General features: G+C 39.1%; 1 protein-coding gene across 2 annotated transcripts in view; it reads left to right on the plus strand.

The window, feature by feature from the left end:
• The window catches only part of LOC125327220 (cytosolic phospholipase A2 epsilon-like), a 35520-nt gene extending 17451 nt beyond the window's left edge, over nucleotides 1-18069 (plus strand). For both annotated transcript variants that reach the window (XM_048306517.1, XM_048306518.1), the window contains 17 exons: nucleotides 817-948; nucleotides 2037-2077; nucleotides 2517-2559; nucleotides 3304-3367; nucleotides 4065-4228; nucleotides 4500-4592; nucleotides 5106-5143; nucleotides 5765-5900; nucleotides 7369-7505; nucleotides 7983-8205; nucleotides 9643-9757; nucleotides 10271-10408; nucleotides 13414-13521; nucleotides 14423-14614; nucleotides 15019-15185; nucleotides 16339-16525; nucleotides 16738-18069. In XM_048306517.1, the coding sequence (XP_048162474.1) occupies nucleotides 817-948; nucleotides 2037-2077; nucleotides 2517-2559; nucleotides 3304-3367; nucleotides 4065-4228; nucleotides 4500-4592; nucleotides 5106-5143; nucleotides 5765-5900; nucleotides 7369-7505; nucleotides 7983-8205; nucleotides 9643-9757; nucleotides 10271-10408; nucleotides 13414-13521; nucleotides 14423-14614; nucleotides 15019-15185; nucleotides 16339-16525; nucleotides 16738-16946 (2187 nt within the window). In that variant the 3' untranslated portion in view covers nucleotides 16947-18069. The remainder of the gene's footprint in view (nucleotides 1-816; nucleotides 949-2036; nucleotides 2078-2516; nucleotides 2560-3303; nucleotides 3368-4064; nucleotides 4229-4499; nucleotides 4593-5105; nucleotides 5144-5764; nucleotides 5901-7368; nucleotides 7506-7982; nucleotides 8206-9642; nucleotides 9758-10270; nucleotides 10409-13413; nucleotides 13522-14422; nucleotides 14615-15018; nucleotides 15186-16338; nucleotides 16526-16737) is intronic.
• Nucleotides 18070-18279: the final 210 nt, after the last annotated feature.

An 18279-nucleotide genomic window follows, 5' to 3' on the forward strand; every position in this document is an offset into this window, starting at 1 on the left:
TAACTGTGTGTCTTTAATAAACATCAAGCCTCTTAGCAAGTTCCAGTTAAATCTGATGCGTAAGTAAGAATCTGAGATAAGCGCTCCCTGTAATTTACATGAAAATGAGCTGCTGAATACATTGAGAGAGGCCTGAATTATTGCCCCACTGAGAAAACAGCAGTTAAAGTTCACTTGCTCAGCATTCTGGGAGGCATCTCTGAGCCATCCCGTGTCCAGCTACCAATCAGGCACCGGAGAGGTTGTTACCCTCTCCTGTCCATCCAAACAGACACATGACAGAGGAGAGAGAAGAGGAGATTTATTTAGTGGGATTTGTGCAATATAACAAAAGCATATCCCTTTCTGTAGATTCCATGGTAATTATCTGCATGTGATCTGTTTAATAATTTACAGGATAAAATTATGCAACCATGAAGTAATTATATGGAGCATCCTAATGTATTTTAATTGCTGCTAATATCCAACGATTTCTTATTCTACCAACAGCAACAAAGTCCTGACCACTAGAAGGTTTCCTACAATTCAAGGAAAACTGGTGACCTCAAACCAAATTAGAGGCCAAACATGTTTTTCAATATTCAATGATTCTACTAGCCTTGTTCATTTAAATTACTTTGCAGGACCATTCAGCAACAAACCCAACTCTGTGTTAGGTTCAGAATATCTTTCTTCCTCTCTGCATGGATGCAAAGTTGCACATGCTCTCTCACTTCTCCCCATCCTTTCTCTGTTTTCCTTAACATGCTGAGTACATCATCTTGTGCCTCTGTAAGGTCTCAAAATAGGATCCTCATTCTGTACCTTTGTTCACAGAATGTTCTTGAGATGAAAGTCTATGATGAAAATGCAGTCACTAAAGATGAGCTCCTCTTCACTGTTCTCCTTGATATTGCTAAAATCCAGCTTGGAGAAACTGTTCACTTGACATTTCAGCTAAATCCAAAGGTGAGTGATAAAACTGCCTTGGCCACAGGAAGAAAATACATTTTTTGGTATTACCTCCTAAATAAGTTCTTTTAAAGCACTTGTAGGTAGGAGAGCTTGTTTCCTCTTGGTATGCACTTCATATACCCTGTAAAGAACCTTCCAAACCGTAATCAGCAAAGTAGACAAGGACATGATCCTGAAGGATTTTGCTAGCTCATCAAACTTCTTAACAGGTGGTTTTTTCTGACACCAGAGTTGCCTTTTTCCCCTCTTTCTTGACTCTGTTGCTCAAATAGGTTTTGTTGGAAATACAAAACTTGGTCACCATTGCACTAAGTTTCTCTGTTAGAATTTCCTTTTCTGGCACAAGCACTTATGAGTTTGGGCATACTCTAGCACAGATGTTACTGTATTCACTGATTCCTTGTCCTGTAATTCTTTTGAACATACCTGAAAATAAACCCAAAGATCCATACTGAGGTGCTAAAACCAGTTGATAGCCAGTTGCTCAAACTGTTTCATTATCTCAGTGTGCCTGAACACATACATGATGACTTCAATGTGGGATGTGGGTATTCAATTTAGATACTTCTATAGATTTGCTATTTCACTGACTTTTCTTATAGGGTGTATGTGGGTATTCAGCTCCACAGTGATTTCAGCAGGCAGTCTACCTTAACTTGTCTGGGCACTGGTCAATGTACTGTCCATGTTATAGGAGTCCTTTTGATCAGAAGAATTGAGAATGCTCTCTTCTATACAGCAGTATCAGTCCTCTGATAACATTATACAGTAAAACCCCAAGCCTTTAGACAGTTTTAAGCCACCAGTTATTGCAGGACTTAGGACTGCCTGCCCTTCTACTCTTCCTCACCACCAAACAGAACAGGGCAGTTGGCCTGGGGACTGATGGTTAACAAAGGAGAGAGAAGACTTCCAAAATCACTCTAACTCAAATGCTTTCTCTCCTCACACTATACCTTGGAGTAGGAAGGAAATTTGATTTGATTGAAGAACTCTTTCAGGAGCCAGAATAACAATTGACAACCATAGCCAATGAGAAAGAAAATTAATTCATATGCTTATAACAAATTAATCTTTTACAGACACAGGAGATGCTAGAGGTTGAGTTTACATCGGAGAGCATGTGAGTAACATCCACATGGAACCGTAGAAGTATCCCTTTGCAAGGAGTCAAACACATGCTAGCATTTAGTATAATATAATTTAAAATGTTCAGTACAACAGCAAGAGCTAGTGTTGATGAAGTTAGTTGCATATTGGCTAAAACTCTGTCTTCCTTATCTACCAAGAATCATCCTGGTTATTAATTTATCCTATTACTTGATGGAAGAGGGAAGATAATAAGAACTGCAGTCATCATACTTATCACAACTATTGTTTACCATTTTCATTAAAAAAAAAAGGGGAAAACACATTTCAGATGTCTCACATTTCAGATCAGTGACATGTTTGAGACTATGCTGGACAAGACAAACATCAAGGAAAGTATTTTTCCTTGGTGTTAATTTAAGGATGTATTTAGGTGATACTAGTTCTGACTGCATTTTTTTTTTCTCTTTCAGTCCAGTCCCTCCTGAAAAGCTTGTGACTAATGGTGTATTAGTGGTAATTTTAAACTATTGCTCTTTTATTTTTTTTTTCATGATAGTGATGGGAATCGTGAATGCGGCAGGTGCCCCAACACCTCACTGCAGGCAGGGCTGAAGGGGAGGGAGATGGGGGTCAGACACAGGTAGCCATCCTGTTGTGCTGATCCCTGTGGGAGGATGTGTTAGGAAAGAACGTGCACAGTCATTTGGGATACCCAGAAACCTGTTCACCACCACAGGCTGGTATCAAGCCTATTGACAAAGCCTGAAGTAGTCTTTCATTGACTTACTGCTGCTGTGTCATTCCTTTGGGGAACTTCTTTTGTGACTCCCTCATGGCCATCCTGTTTTCCCCACTTCCACAGGATGATATGGAAGTTGCTTTCTCAGCTTCCCTTATCTCATTACTTAGAGGAGTTGCACTTGACTGTCCAGCTTCACCAAAGCAGGGTGGCAAGGACAGCCCCGTGATTTGGCCAACCCATCAGTATAACCCTCAGGATGTCTCAGCACACTCCCACTGCTCCCCTGTTATTTCCCTCATCTTCCCAGTCCTGTCCAAAACCACCACCATTTTTCTTTCAGTTGAAACCTGTCACATCTTCAGAGTGACAAAATCTTTCTCTTATCAGCCTAACGAACACAGGGTGGACTGTTTTCCAGATCCCAGGGACTCAGGTGACCAGACAGGTAGCAGTGAAGTGACTTGATATTGCATGTTTTATATACTTTAATCTCTCATTGTTCATTCCTGCTACAGTCTCGTGAAATTTCCTGCTTGGAAGTCCTGCTGGACAACAGATGGACAAAGAAAGAACCTTCAGGTTAGACTCCAAAGTAGAAACTAAAACCGCCTTATTTTATGGTTAACTGATTTTTCCTCAGTTGGTTGGTTGGTTTGGGGTTGTTTGTTTGTTTGGGGGGGTTCTTTTTTTTAGGTGGTTTTTTTTGTTTGTTTGTTTGGTTTGGTTTTTTTTTTGTTTGTTTTGGTTTTTTTTGGCTTGTGGTTTGTTTTGTTTTGTCATTTTCTTATCTGGTAATTTCCCTACTTTGTTCTTACAATTAGAGGACAGGAACTGGGTGATTAGGAGTGTATACACAGATTCACAGATCCAACATAGTGTGTCTGTGCTAACTAACTATAAAAACTGGACTTTGAAATTAAAGAGAATGATTAGAATGACAATGAATCTTATAAATGCTGTAAAGTAGAAGTAAATATATATTTCTCTCTCAACTTACATTTTGTCCAATTTGCCTGTATGTCTGATTTTTTAAAACATCTACTGCAACTTTATAAGCTTTTTGGGGTTTTGTGGTTTGTTTTTGATTTGCTTGTTTGCTTTTCTTCTCCTCCTATTTCCTGTAATGTTCTCTTGTTGCATAAATAGAGTTTGGAAGCTTTTAAGCATTGTTGAATGGTTTATATATAAATTTCTGAAAGACCATTTAGTGTTCCATTTCTGGGATCACAGTCACTAATTTCTTGGTATATTTTTGATGCTTGGATTCTTTTTTCAGAAAAAGACTTCTTGTTTTCAGTGAAGGGATCGTACGAGAAGACCCAGACCCTGTCGCTGGGCTCTTTCTGGCAACCTGTGAAGCCCCTGAACTTCCATTGCATCAAGTACAGCCTGTCAGAGCTGTGCATGGCTCTAGCAGAGAAGAAGCCTCATTTCTGCTCGGTATGTGGTCATTAGCTTGAGCAAGCACAGTAAACTCATGGTTTTCTACACTTGACTGAGGCAAATAGAAAGAGTTTGTATTTTTAATTAAGAGCTATCTTTCATGAACTTCAGCTCTGAAACAGCATTGTAACCTCTAAGACATACAAATATTAGATGCCAACTTGAATACTGCTGGACAAGGACCCCATTTGAAAAAAGTAAGTTGGAGACAGTGCTTTTTTATGGTGTATATGTGAAATATTTTTCTACATTATAATTTATTTTTCAGTGTACTTCAAGTGAAGAGAAAAAAGATTGCCATGCATCCCTCACTATTCCTCTGGATTCACTTCCATTCAGTGAGAAAGTGGAAGTAGCAAAGGTGATTGATACAAACTTCTTAGAATAAATATTAAGCTATAGACTAAAGATCAATGGGCATGAATTAATTAGATCCGTGTGAAGTAGGGGTTTATATATATATAACTCTTAGTGCCCTTTGATTCCTAACAATTTCTAGCATTATGGACATGTACATTTTCATATGAACCAAACAGAAAAGAAAAATCACAGGCAAACACATGACAAAGGGATTTCTGTGATCACCTGGGGGACTAATGCAGATCAGAGCAAATGTAAATGATGAGGCAGAATGGAACACACTGGCAGAGCTGGTGTTGGGTTTTGCTGCATACTGCTCTCTTTATCTTTAGTATAAAACAATATAAAGAAAATAAAGTGGACTTGGAGAAGTTTTAAGATTTAGATTGATTCTCTGATTCTTATGGCTTTGTGGCTTAATGTAGCTTTTAGAAAAAGAGAAGGCCTTCAGAGCTGATGGTAAAGAAGGAACATAACGTAATCTCCAGTGTTTATATTGTGGTTTTTTTCCTAGGATGAGACAATCAATTTACATGTGAAGTCAAATGACTGGTAAGAAATTCTGTCTTCGGGTTTTGTGGTTGTGAAAAAAAGATGCTTTTTTGCCTTCTTACCTATTTCTGTATCTAAGGGAGAAAGTATTTTGTCAATTATTATATTACCTATTCACCCTATGTTCATTACCCATGTCCAGAAGCTGGTTAACTGTGCTAGGTGAATTTTCCTGCTATGCTGCTATATAGGAGCTCAGTTTAGATGGGGAGAATAATGTTTTCTGGTTGCAACATCTGTAGAGCTATATATTTAGAAAAAGATGTGTTTACACTTTCCTTACTTGTAAGAAGTACAGGGTGTTTGTATTTATAAAATCTGGAGGTCCTGAGGCAAGAATCCTAAATATTCCACTGTTTATAGTATCCATATATGGATTGCAGTATTTATGTTAGACGCTTCCTGAAAATTATTGTAGTAATAAAGAATATTTCTTTCTGTAAGATTTTGCTTTTTGCAGTTTATCAGCCTTTTCTCTACTTTATCTATACCATCTGTGATGTGCTTTTATGGGGCCAGAATAGCAGCTTTTCTAAGCCTAATAATAGAGTTGCAGCTTGTAAGCAGACATTAATTTTAAGTGATCGTGCACACCCTATTTAACGCTGGACTTTGCTTGAGGTCCAGAAACTTAGATGCTCGCTTGGAATTTGATCTGTGTATGGAAGAGAAAAATTTCCTACAGAAAAGGAAGAAGTTTGTGGCTTCTGCTCTGAAAAAAGCCCTACATTTAGAGCAAGACCTACAAGATCATGAGGTATGGGGAAGCATCACAGAGACTGTAACATGCTGTGTAACAGGAATATGTTATGTTCATAGCCCTTTGCCTATTGTTTCTTAACTAGCCCTGATACATTCATTGCACCATGTAAAGCATTTTCTACATTTTGTACTTTAGATGAAGCAATGTGAGAGCCAGGGTTGTATCTCTTGTGTACATCCTCTTGATACACATTTTTCCAGAAAACATAATGCTATAAATCAGCATTTTTTCTCTATTTCTTTTTCATCTGTGCATTATAGACCTGGATAGTCTGACTGTTTTAGCTGATCATTCAGTCACCAAGACCCCATAAGGTATTTTATATTATCAGATTTTTGGAGGGACAAAATCTAACAGTTGAAGTGATGCATAATACTGGCTGATGAGAAGGTGTCTTATTATAGACTCTGTCCTCTGGTGCTCATCATCTCAGCTGTAGATCCTCAAATAGAACAAAGACATTCAACATTTTTTCTCTCATCTGCTTGTCTGAGTTAGGGTTTGTAATGTCCATGCTGGCATGGGGATGGTTGGTGCTTTAGGGAGGGAGAATGGTCTGTGATCAGGAACTTGAGAAATGAAGAACCAACCTGAGAGTTGGTTAATTTTTTTTCACCTGTATTTTCTCCTTTGTCCAGGACAGGTGGGCCAAAGGCATATTAGGTAAAATATGACAGCATGGTTTTAGACATTATAAATGATATCCCTGCTCACAAACTGATAATATTACTACATTGTTTCTTATTGGCACAGTAATTTCTTAAGTATAAGAATTTTTAGGAGAAGTACTTCTAACTATTATTTTCAAATTTTCCAGCAAGAGAATATTTCCTTATAGTCAGGTAAATCCAAATCAGAATATGTTGCTTTGACCTGAAATGTTCGATTTGAATAAGGAAACTGTTGAGTATTTCTTTGATGCAATTTCCTGGAAATGTGTGTGGAAAATGTCAATTGGATCATCTTCTCTCAGTGGGCTCCTTAGAGAAATTTGTCTTCCGGTAACATAATTTAGATTTCCATATAATTAGGCTTCATCACTGCAATTATATACTCTAGGTACTTTGTAGGAAATGTAATCTAGCTATTATGCTTGACTTACAGAGAGGATAAGCTCTGCTCATTATCAAAACAGAGCTCTCATGAGATATTTTGCTAAGGAAAATGCAGTGTAATATTGAAATGCCTTGAAACAATAAGTTTTGAGCTGCTTTGATAAACCAGCATGTAAAAATTTACAATCAAAAATGATTGATTTTTATCAAAATCCTCAAAATCAGTTAGTTACTTTTTTTTCCCTGCGCAAAATACACAGTTTTCATTTGTTTTTCTTCCCTGCCTGGGGAAATGGTGAAATGTTGGAATTTTTTGTGGGACTGAAATACTACATTTCACTCAGCTCTTATCACTTGTGCTGGTAAACAAAGTGTTGCTTACCACTGCTGTGTTGATGATTAAACAGGTACCAGTTGTAGCAGTGATGACAACAGGAGGTGGCACTCGGGCACTGACATCTCTGTTAGGCAACCTCTTGGGTCTTCAAAAATTGGGTCTCTTGGATGCTATTTCATACATCACTGGGTCATCTGGTTCAACATGGTAAGGAGATCCTGAACAAACACATGACTCATCACCTCTATAGTCTGCTGTGTGAGATATTTCTTCTCTTTATTTTGGTAAAGAAAGGCACACTGCTTCAGTCTCAAGGTTTCTTTATTGCTGCATTAGGAGCACATTGCCCAAGCCAGTGTATGGCCTAGGTGCTGCCTACAGGGATCAAGATTTTCCTTGATTCTTTGTTTCAGGTCCAGGATCTTTCCTACAGAGTCACCTGGGTGCAAATCACAGCCTTGTGCATAAACCTTAGTAGCAAAGAGGGGCTTTTTGCAAGTCCTCATGCTTCACTAGTGATTTTGGAAAGTCCTCTAAATCAAAAAATCTTTTACATAATAAACTAAGCCCAAAAGATGCTTTTAAAGAACCTCAGCTAGTTAATTTGATGTGGACCTTAAATCTAAGTCTGAAAAGTGAAAGTTTCTCTAGCATATGACAATGCACTTCCTTTCTTTTCCCCAGGACTCTGTCACATTTGTATCAGAGTGCTGACTGGTCACAGAAGGATCTATCAAGACCGATTGGTGAAGTCCGCAGACATATGACCAAGTGCAAGCTAAGCTGCTTTTCCCTGGAGAGCTTGAAATACTATGCAAAGGAGCTAAAACTGCGGAAGCAAGAAGGATACCAGATCTCTAGTGTTGATTTTTGGGGGCTTCTGCTGGAAAAAGCATTAGATGATGGGGTAGCGTTTTCCCTACGTTTTCTCTAACAGCTACTGAATACTATTGTATGGAAAATGAAGCTCCAAGGACAGATGCCTGACAGCATGCCAGCATTATCCAGCAGATGATTTCTGCTTACTAACAAAGGGGTTTTAGAACTGTTAAGGTTAGAAAAGACCTTTGTGTCTATCCATGATCACCATCATGTTCACCACTAACCCATGTCCTCAGGTGCCACATCTACACAAGTTTATAGATCGTGATTCCACCACTTCCCTGGGGAACCTGTTCCAATGCTGACCAGCCTTTCAATGAAGAAATTTTTCCTAATATTCAATTTAAACCTCTTCAGGCACAACTTGAGTCCATTTCCTCTTGTCTTATCATTTGTTACTTGGAAAAAGAGACCAATCCCCACTTGTCTACAACCTCCTTTCAGGGAGTTGTAGAGATTGATAGGGTCTCCCCTGAGCCTCCTTTTCTTCAGGCTAAACAACCCCAGCTCCTTCAGCTGCTCCTTGTAAGACTTTTTCTCCAGACCCTTTCCCAGCTCCATTGCCTTTGCTCCATGTCCTTCTCTGGACATGCTCCAGCACCTCAATTTCTTTCTTGTAGTGAGGGGCCGAAAACTGGACAGAGCACTTGAGGTGTGGTCCCACCAGTGCCAAGTACAGGGGGTCAATCACTGCCCTGGTCCTGCTGGCCACACTAGTGCTGATCCAGGCCAGGATGCCATTGGCCTTCTTGGCCACCTGGGTGCACACTGGATCATGTTCAGCCACTGTTGACCAGCATCCCCAGGTCCTTTTCTGCTGAGCAGCTTTCCAGCCTCCTTCCCCCAGCCTGTAGGACTGCCTGGGGTTATTGTGACCCAAGTGCAGGGCCTAGCCCTTGGCCTTATTGAACCTCATATGATTGGCCTTGGCCCATGATCCAGCCTGTCCAGATCCCCCTGCAGAGCCTTCCTGCTCTCCAGCAGATCAACAACTCCCACCCAGTTTAGTGTCGTCTGCAAACTTGTTGAGAGTTTTATCCCCATGTATCTCTTAATGCATAATTAGCAGCCAAGGGGCTTCTGTAGACCAGAAAACCTATGTCTCCTTCTTCAAGTATGAGTACCTGAGTACCTAACTAAAGAGTCATACTGTTGGTTTATTTTCCTCTGTTCATCCCTGTGAGAACTTAAATTTCCATGTAAAGTGGATGTATTTATGAGAAAGAACAGGAGACCATTTTTTTAAAAAGTGTCCTACAGCTGTACCTGTAATTAAATAAGCCTATGTAGATATGTGAATGTTTAGATCACTCCTTGGTTAAAAAAATGTTTGGACACAAAATGAGTCGAGAGAATGATGAAATTAAGAGGGAAACAGGGTATGTATTTTGCTGTATTTTGGAAGTCATAGAGTATGCCAAGAGGGTCCCTTGATTTTGCTCTGTCTTTTATCAATTCACAGAAAAATAACCACAAACTCTCAGATGAGCAACAGGCATTGAGTCAGGGTCAAAATCCCCTACCTATCTACATGATCCTCAACATCAAAGAAGATTACAGCCTTTCAGAGTTCAAAGGTGATGGCAAAAATGGGCTCATTTGGTGTTTAAACTATCGGCATTAGCAATACTTCAACCTCTTGTACAGCTGACCCATAGCATTTATAAACAGTTTCTTTTCCTCCTTAACTTCCTTTTCCATTTCCAGACTTTGTGCCTAGGTTATGGGAGGAATTCATCTTCTATGGGGCAGGAGAAATCTTGGGGAAGTGTTTAAGGACATCCAAGGTAGTCACAAGCCTTAGCTCTACATGTGGGGTAACTTAGGCTGACCCCTCTTCATATAAACTTCACTTATGTTCTCTCTGGAGAGGGTCATTGGAAAGTTTTGAATGAACAACACTGTAAAACATTACTGAGTGAGTGGCTGACACCAGCTGAATGATAACTCCCTACCCTGAAGAAGGCCAGTCTGTGGTCACCTTGCAGATAGGGCTTATCCTGCAGCTGCCTTTTTGCCTTTTTATAGCTCTGCCAGCAGGGAAGTAGGGATAGGATTGAGATTTAAAAGTTTGCTTTATGTCTCTGCAGAATGGGTGGAGTTCACCCCTTATGAGGTTGGGTTCTTAAAATATGGTGCCTTCATTCGTGCAGAGGATTTTGGCAGTGAGTTCTTTGTGGGTCGCCTGATGAGGAAACTTCCTGAGTCCCGAATCTGCTTCATGAAAGGTGATGTGCTCTATTGCAAAAATTTGAATTGCATTAAAATGTGTTTTATTTTTAATATAATGCAAACCCTGCATTGGACTGAAACCAATTTTACACCAGGTTGTTCTCACCTCTGATTGAATTCCTTAGACAATGGAGATAGGCTGAAAGTACTGAGAGGAAATTTCAACTCACACTATTCATTGTTGCTTTTGTCTTGAATAGTGATGCTCATCCCTGAAGTTTCAGGGCTGCTTGAAGAGGTTAGGTTCATTTTGAACCAACCAGCAGCAGAGTTCCACGTGAAAACTTTGTATTTTGAAACTGATCTTACAATCAAATTTGTCTATGAATGGCATGATCTGAGAAGCCAAAGTAATGTTGTTACTGAGTTTGTTACAAAATATGGCAATTTAGAGTAGTTTTGTGAACTGCTACTGACACTTTTTTCAAGTTTAATAGTATTCTAAATCCTTTGTAATTTTGCTACCGTGATAAATCATTAAAATTTATCATTCTTAATTCAGTAAATTGGATAGCATCCAGTAATATATGAAAAACAGCTTTGCAGTTTTTATTCAATTGTTTTAATTTTGCTTAATACTGGAACTCTCTACTACAACCCTTGTATGTTGGTTCTCTGGGGTAAAGTTTCTGCAGACAAGTCCGTCTGCTCTTAAACAGATATTTGACATGTAAATGAGCATAAGACACAACAGGACACCAAGGATACGGGTCAAAAATTGTTAACTTCTAAAGTGACAAATCCATACAACCAGCAACACCACATGGTACTCCTTATTTAGTGTTCAGAGAAGTTGTGAATGTCTGTATTATACAGGAGGAGTCCAGAATCATATTGTTCAAAACATGAGATAATAGTTGGGCATAAGAAAGAAAAGACTGTGCTTAGTCTCACAAGCACTAAATCTCACAGCTTTATTAGCTATGCTAAGAGCTTTTAGTGATGTCATGAGTTAAGAAAAGAGATGTCTGACAGAAAAGACTCAGAAGAAAACACAGGATCCAAGAGTATGAATAGAACTGCAAATGGCAGGAAAAATTCATGCAAGGTAAATCCCACTGGTGGCTCTGAAACCCAGTACTACAGATGCAGCCACCAGGACTAGAAATCCCAAATCCAGGAGCTTGAGATACTGGAGAATATGCTGAAGAAGAGATCCCTTCATTCTTCCCTTTTTCTTTTACTTTTCCATTAAGCACTCTGTTAGAGGTAGGTCACAAAGCTAGGTGAGACTACAGAGCCTTCTTCTGAGAATGTTGTGCCTCTGTTGCAGTTCCTCAGTAGCAGTGGGGGTAGTGTGCTCATACCGGAGGTGGCCAGGTAACAAGCACACCCAACGTGTCCAGCCTGCGCTGAGCTCTGTTCTCAGCCTTGGCACCTGAGCCTGGTGATCCCGCAGCCACGGGTGCGTCTTTAAAAAGGATAAGGTGGCGAGTTAAAGCAATGTTGCCATCTAGTGATGCCACATGCAATGCCCTCTTGGGTTACTATTAAAATGTACTGTTAGTTACAGCATGATAGTTCAAGGATAAAAGCAAGATGTCATTTGCAGGGAGATGAAAGGCCTTTTTAAAGAGCAGTGGCTAGAGCTGGAAAGACTGGATGAGCTTATGGGGATACAAGACTCTCATGTTTCCAGAAGAAAGTCTGGGGTTCATGAGAGCTTGTCTGTTCTTTTCAACTCTGTCAGCCTAGTGAAAGACACCATCCCTCTTCACAGTTCTTACTTCAGCCAATATAGGTACAAAGAAAATTCAGTGCAAGAGGTTAGGGCAACACTGCTATATAATTATAAACAAGTTCTGAGGACACAACAATGTTTGAAACATATTAAAATGCAGGAACAGTGTGTTACTCCCAGGGCTGAGGGAACAGGAAGAGTTATGGAGTGAAAAGGCACCAAGAGAAGACAGGAGAAACCAGAGGAGTTGCCTTCTCACAGCAGAGTTGGATAGAAGCTTCTCAAGCTGCTGGAAGAGAAGGTTTTCTTGACAGAAACTGGCCAGTAATTTTGTGCAAATGAACTCTGGTAGTCAGCTAACTGTAAATCCAGAGAGCCCCCACTGATTTCTTGATTATGCATTTCTAACATATCTTAAGAGAGTCTATTCTTACAAGGACTTCCTGTGAAGCAGAAGGCCTTTGGCTTTCTGTCCCACTCAGAAACAAGCCAGGTTTAAAAGGGAACTGTATTTCTGTTAATAATTTATGGGATGAATAACTATTTTATTGTGTAACTCAAATTATTGCATCCTGTACAATGTATGGCTTTTGCAAATCTTTCACTGGTAGAGATTTTCAAGGCAAAGCACAGCACTGCCTACTCTGATTGAGTTCCTCTTGTTGCCTATGACAGAGCCATGGAGGAAGAGATACTTTTCAAGATCTAAGGGACTTTTGAAGATTTCTGCACTGTGGAGACATTTTTTGATGTTCTTTAACCTGGGATGGCAAAAGTGGGAGAAAGACTATAGGAATGAGAACAACAAATAGAAGGAGAAGAGTCTCCCTCAAAAGTCCTTGTGCAAAGTGAAATCATAGAGGGACAGCAAAGACGTCTCGTATTAGAGGACTTTTCTGCAGACTATCCCAAACTGTGGTTCTAACCATTTGATTCTTGACTGTCCAGGAGCAGCATCCAAACCTTTAACTGAGTATCCACTTGCATATGACATATTTTGTGGAGCAGACCCTTGTTTTATAGGAAATGGCATGGTTTTGCTTACTTATGACAGTTGATTATAGGATGGAAAATGTTGGTTTGTATGTGGCAATGAATTACAGTGGCTGAAGGCCTCACACAATGTTTTAAACTATTTAGGCTCCTCCTTGAGGACAGAATGCTAGTTGCTGAAATGAACTTCATATAGTTTTTGGTAATAATTTGGAAACCTTGAGGCTTTCCAATACCCCTTGCAAAGCTGAGAAATTATTTTTTTTAAAGGGATGTTTTCCATTAAAATGTTTCTGAAGAAGTTTCCCTGTTCTCTCCATTGCACAGGCCTATGGAGCAATGTCTTTTCATACAACCTCTTGGATGCCTGGCATTCGTCAGATCCTACACAAAGGCGCTCACTGAGGTGTACCCAACACAGCACTGTTGATATTGGTTAGTTATGTTTCTGTTTTACCTGTTGCCTCATAAATCCAGAGGTTTCATGTTGTCAGCTGTATCTAACTAGGTTTCCCCTCTGAATTTATTCACAGCAATATTATTTCCATTAATCTCTCTTAGACTGAGTTTATGCAAATATAAAACTACTGAAGGTTTTAAACAGACTGTCTTTGCCAGGGGTCCAGCAAACCTCTATGTTGTAACAAACACCCCAGTGCTGTGTTCTGTGTCTGCCTCAGCAGCTGGTACTTTTCATACATTGTTATTGAAGACTTGGATATAACAATTACGTGCAACTCCATTTCAATTTTCTTTGCTCTTGTTGTAAACCTGTCTTTTTCTAAGAGGCCTTGGTTGTTCTTCCTGTGTTCAAAGTCAGTTAGTGAGTTTGGTTTATGGGTTTCTATCACTTTCTCCATGGAAGTGTTGCAAAGCCCTAAGCGCAATAAATGCCTGTGATAAAAAGTCATTAGCCCTCTTTGCCAATCTCATGAGGTGCTGTTTAGCACAACTCTTTTTCTCTGCTCTTTTATGGATGTCTAAGTGTCCTGACAGCTTTCCCTTTCTCTTTTTTGCAAAGCTGATTTTTATTAATTTTGAAAGGAACAGGTCCAGATTCTGACCTTCACACAGGGAATCAATCTGTGAGTTCTATCAAAGAGCAGATCACTTTTTCCAGCTTCAGCAAGTTTGTTGCCACTCTGTTTCTCATGGAATATGCTTTATTGAAGATTGATTTTCTTCTTATTCCTATTTTGACATCGATTTATTTGTATGTTGCAATGCCTTATTAGGATCTTCTTTTCCCTAGCTAATGAGAGATGTCTTCTGTTATTTTAAGTATTGCAAAGAATTATATCAAAACAACAATTTTTTCACCTCCTCTATCTTTCAGGAGAAGAGCCTTCTCCATCAGACAGGAGACACAAGTTGGAGACTTACTTGGTCACCCCTGAATGTGGCATCATGGGGATCATTCGGCGGATCCTGACGGAGCGGGTGATGGTTTCAAAGTTCTACAACTTCCTGAAGGGGTTCCAGCTGCACAACGAATACCTTCAGAGCAAAAACTTCTGTATATGGAAAGGTAAACATCCTTGAAGGTAATTTTTTGCCTTCTTAGATGGTTGGTGTTTTCATCAGTAAAGAGACGGCAGAGGATGAATGTTTGGAAATTAATATTTCAAGATAACTATTTAAATTTCATGCAGTTAAATCAGCTTCAGGAATTCCCTTGACTCCAGGACAAGAAAATTACTTCTCATTTGGGGTGGAAGAATAGCAACATGAGAAATGAAGGAACTCTTTCTCATTGAACAGGTCATTCTTTTATGTGTGAAGGCTGAACTTCTGTAGTGTGTCAGGGTCTTGGAAAGTAAATGTAATGGAGAGCCAAGAGGCATTTTTTTTCCCAATTTTTCCTTATTAGTCAAACAACAGATACACTGTTTCTTCAGTGAATCACTCATTGTAACAAATATTTCCTTCTAGATACCGTACTAGAGAATTTCCCCAACCAGCTGACAGAAACAGCAGAGTTCATGTGCCTGGCAGACACGGCAGGATACATCGATATTAGCTATCCACCGCTCATGAGGCCAGAGAGGAAAGTGGATGTTGTCCTGCACTTAAACTATTCTTCTGGATCACAGACCTCGGTGTGAAAAACAGTCGATTTTCTTTGATAAACAACTGCTGCCTTTTAGCTCTCCTTAACTCCTAAAGATTTAGAATAATTTATGTAGAATTAACTGATTCTGGGAGAAAAGGATCCTTGGTCTACAGCTCCCTGTGCAGATGGCTAGGTCTTGCAAGTGATGCTGGTAAATCCCCTGAGAAAGATGTAATACCAGATTTCTAAATATTTTATTTGAATTAACCCTCTAATAGCTAAATGCTATCTCCTAGACCTGTGTGCTCCTGTGATCTCCATTTGGCTATCCAGATTACACTCATATGGAGTGTTTATCTGGTACTAGTTACCGCCACTGATGAACTCATTTTGGTTGTGTTGTGATAGTCATATAAAGTTATCTACATGCAGTATAATTAGGAAAAATTTTTCCAGCTGTCTTTAGAACAGTAACTGGATTTTTTTGTCATCGTTCAAAATTGTGGAAAAGAATTGTCCTTTGACAATCTCTGCTGTTTCAAATACCAGCTAATATTCCTGTTGCTAGATATGGATAAGGCAGAAATTCTTGAAGACTAAAATTTTCATACGTGCCAACCAGACTCAGGAAGAAAAATCCTATTTTCAAAAATTGCTAACACACCTGCAAGGTTAACATTCCAGTTAAGGTGATGTTTGCTCCCAGATCACTGTTTGCTTACATCACTTTTCAGAACCATCCTAAGGCATCTAAGACAGAGGCTTTTAAATATTTTATGCCAAGTCAAAAAAATATTTGTAATTTTGCATTTAAAAACTTCACTATTTCAGATTCTTGTCCATTCTACTTGTTTCAGGATTTTCTTCAGAAGAGGTATCTTTCTGTATCATAAGCTGCTAGGCCACCCTTCCCATAATCATGGACATTTTACTTATCTTGTAGATAAAGGCTAATGAGGAGAAGGAGAATGTAGAACAATAATCAGGAGTGCAAGGTGGAGACTTGAGTCTTGAATTGTTGTTCTGTTAATAGCTAGTAGTTAATATCTCACATAAGAGACAAGGACAAAAGAGATATTGATAGTGAACCCTGCTCTCACATCTTTGTGAAGATCTTTTAATGGATGCATTGTACATTAGGAAAAGTGGTGGCATGTGGCAGAATTTCTGACCTTTTCTTTTCTTCTGTCTGAATTCAGCCTTTGGAGGAAGCCTCCAAATACTTTAAAAAGCAGGGAATCCCATTTCCCAAAATCCACATGAGTGAAGAAGAGAAGAAAAATCTAAAGGAGTGCTACATCTTTGAAGACACAGAGACTCCAGAGGCACCAACTGTGGTGTTTTTCCCCCTGGTGAATGACTCCTTCAGAAAATACAAAGAACCTGGTAAGACATAGGATGATCCTCCCACCACCTGGCAGCCCTTTGGCTGTGGGATGGGAGACATGGTTGTAGTGTGATCTCCTCCCTCCCCTGCTGTGCCTCCCATTGGAGAGAAATGCAAATGCCAAGGGAACAAGGAGTAATGTTGTGCCCCACCTGGAGAGTGGGAGGTATCTATATCTATACCCCACTGATGATTTTTCTTTATTTGTCAGGTGTGGAACGCAGCCCTGATGAGTTGGCGCAGGGTAATGTGGATGTTTCCACCATTTTTTCCCCCTACTGCTTAAACAGCTTTACCTACACAGGGGAGGAGTTTGACAAGCTGATAGAACTGACCAGCTACAACATTCAGAACAACCAACATCTCATCCTTCAGGCTTTGAATTCAGCCATAGAGCAGAAGCGACAGCACAAAAAATAAACATTCTCCTGAGTTTCAGAAAGAAATCTGCATGATTTGTTTTGGTTTGGATTTTATTTTTGATTCTTCTCTAGAGAAGAATCAAGACTTGTCTGTAAACGAGCACAGTAGACTTTGGAAAGTACAGACTTGTCTCAGCCTGTGGTTCCTCTCTACCACATGGTAGAGAGATCAAACAATCAAACAAAATAATGATTAGACTTGTGCTTTATTTATGTTGGGTTTCACTGCCAGTGAACTTTTTTTCATGCATATACATGTATATGAAGTAAATTGAAGATCAGGAAAGATGAGGTTTATTGAGAAGTTTTTAAACGCATGAATCTGGGACAGTAGTACAAATTCCTTCCAAATTTGCTATACTACTAGAAGTTGTATGTGAAGTAAAGACAAATGAGCTATGGATATTTAATTTATTTCAAATCTAGTGCAGCAGGAAAATACATAATAAATGTGGACAATTTCAAAGAACATGAAAACTACACTTTCCTATAATGTCAGCAAGAAATTTTGCTAGAAATAACCTGCCAAGCTAAACATAAAAGAAAATCTGAGACTTCACATGAAAAATACACATTTTCTATACTTCTGAATTTAGAAGTTTTATTACACCAGCAATATGTAGTTTTTGAAAATCTCTTGGAAACTACTGTTTCAAGCCATATTGTGAGTCAGGATCAGCTCTTCCAGTGCAGGTATAACTATCTAATCCAGGGCTCTACTTTTCAGTGAACGTTCATGGTATTTAGAGGATCCAGCTCAATATCCACATCCTGTTAATTTCAGTGGTTTTCATAGTATTTCTTGTTATTATAAGATGGGATGCTGTGAGAATTAAAACATCAAAAACAGGGGGAGAGATTTTGTGGTCAGAAGGCAAGCTAAGTGCTTTACATGGATATCCATGGGTAATTCATGGGTAATCACACGATTTTGTCAGTCCCTGCCTGTCTAAAAGCAACATAGGATATAGCACAAGGTAATTTGTTGAAACTGTTTCTTTTTGAGTTGAAGACCAAAATAATTATTTGTTTTAGGAAATATTTTAATAAGACAAATAGTATGTAAACCTGTTTCATTATAACAAAGATCCTAATCTAAAATAAAAAGATACAATGCTTCAGTCAGTATCAGTTGCCCTTAATCACTTCAGATTTAAATAAAACAAAGCAGCTTGTCTGTGCTGAAGTAACATGTATTGGCAAACACAGAGCTATGAATAATGTATCATAGCCAAAACCGAAAATTAATTCAAAATGAAATATGAACTTCTAAAAGGTTGAAAAATTCTCTTCCCTCTTGCTATAATGATCTCTCACCCTTCAATGATTCC

Source organism: Corvus hawaiiensis, chromosome 6 (genome assembly GCF_020740725.1).
Source record: "Corvus hawaiiensis isolate bCorHaw1 chromosome 6, bCorHaw1.pri.cur, whole genome shotgun sequence".
Lineage (NCBI taxonomy): Eukaryota > Metazoa > Chordata > Aves > Passeriformes > Corvidae > Corvus > Corvus hawaiiensis.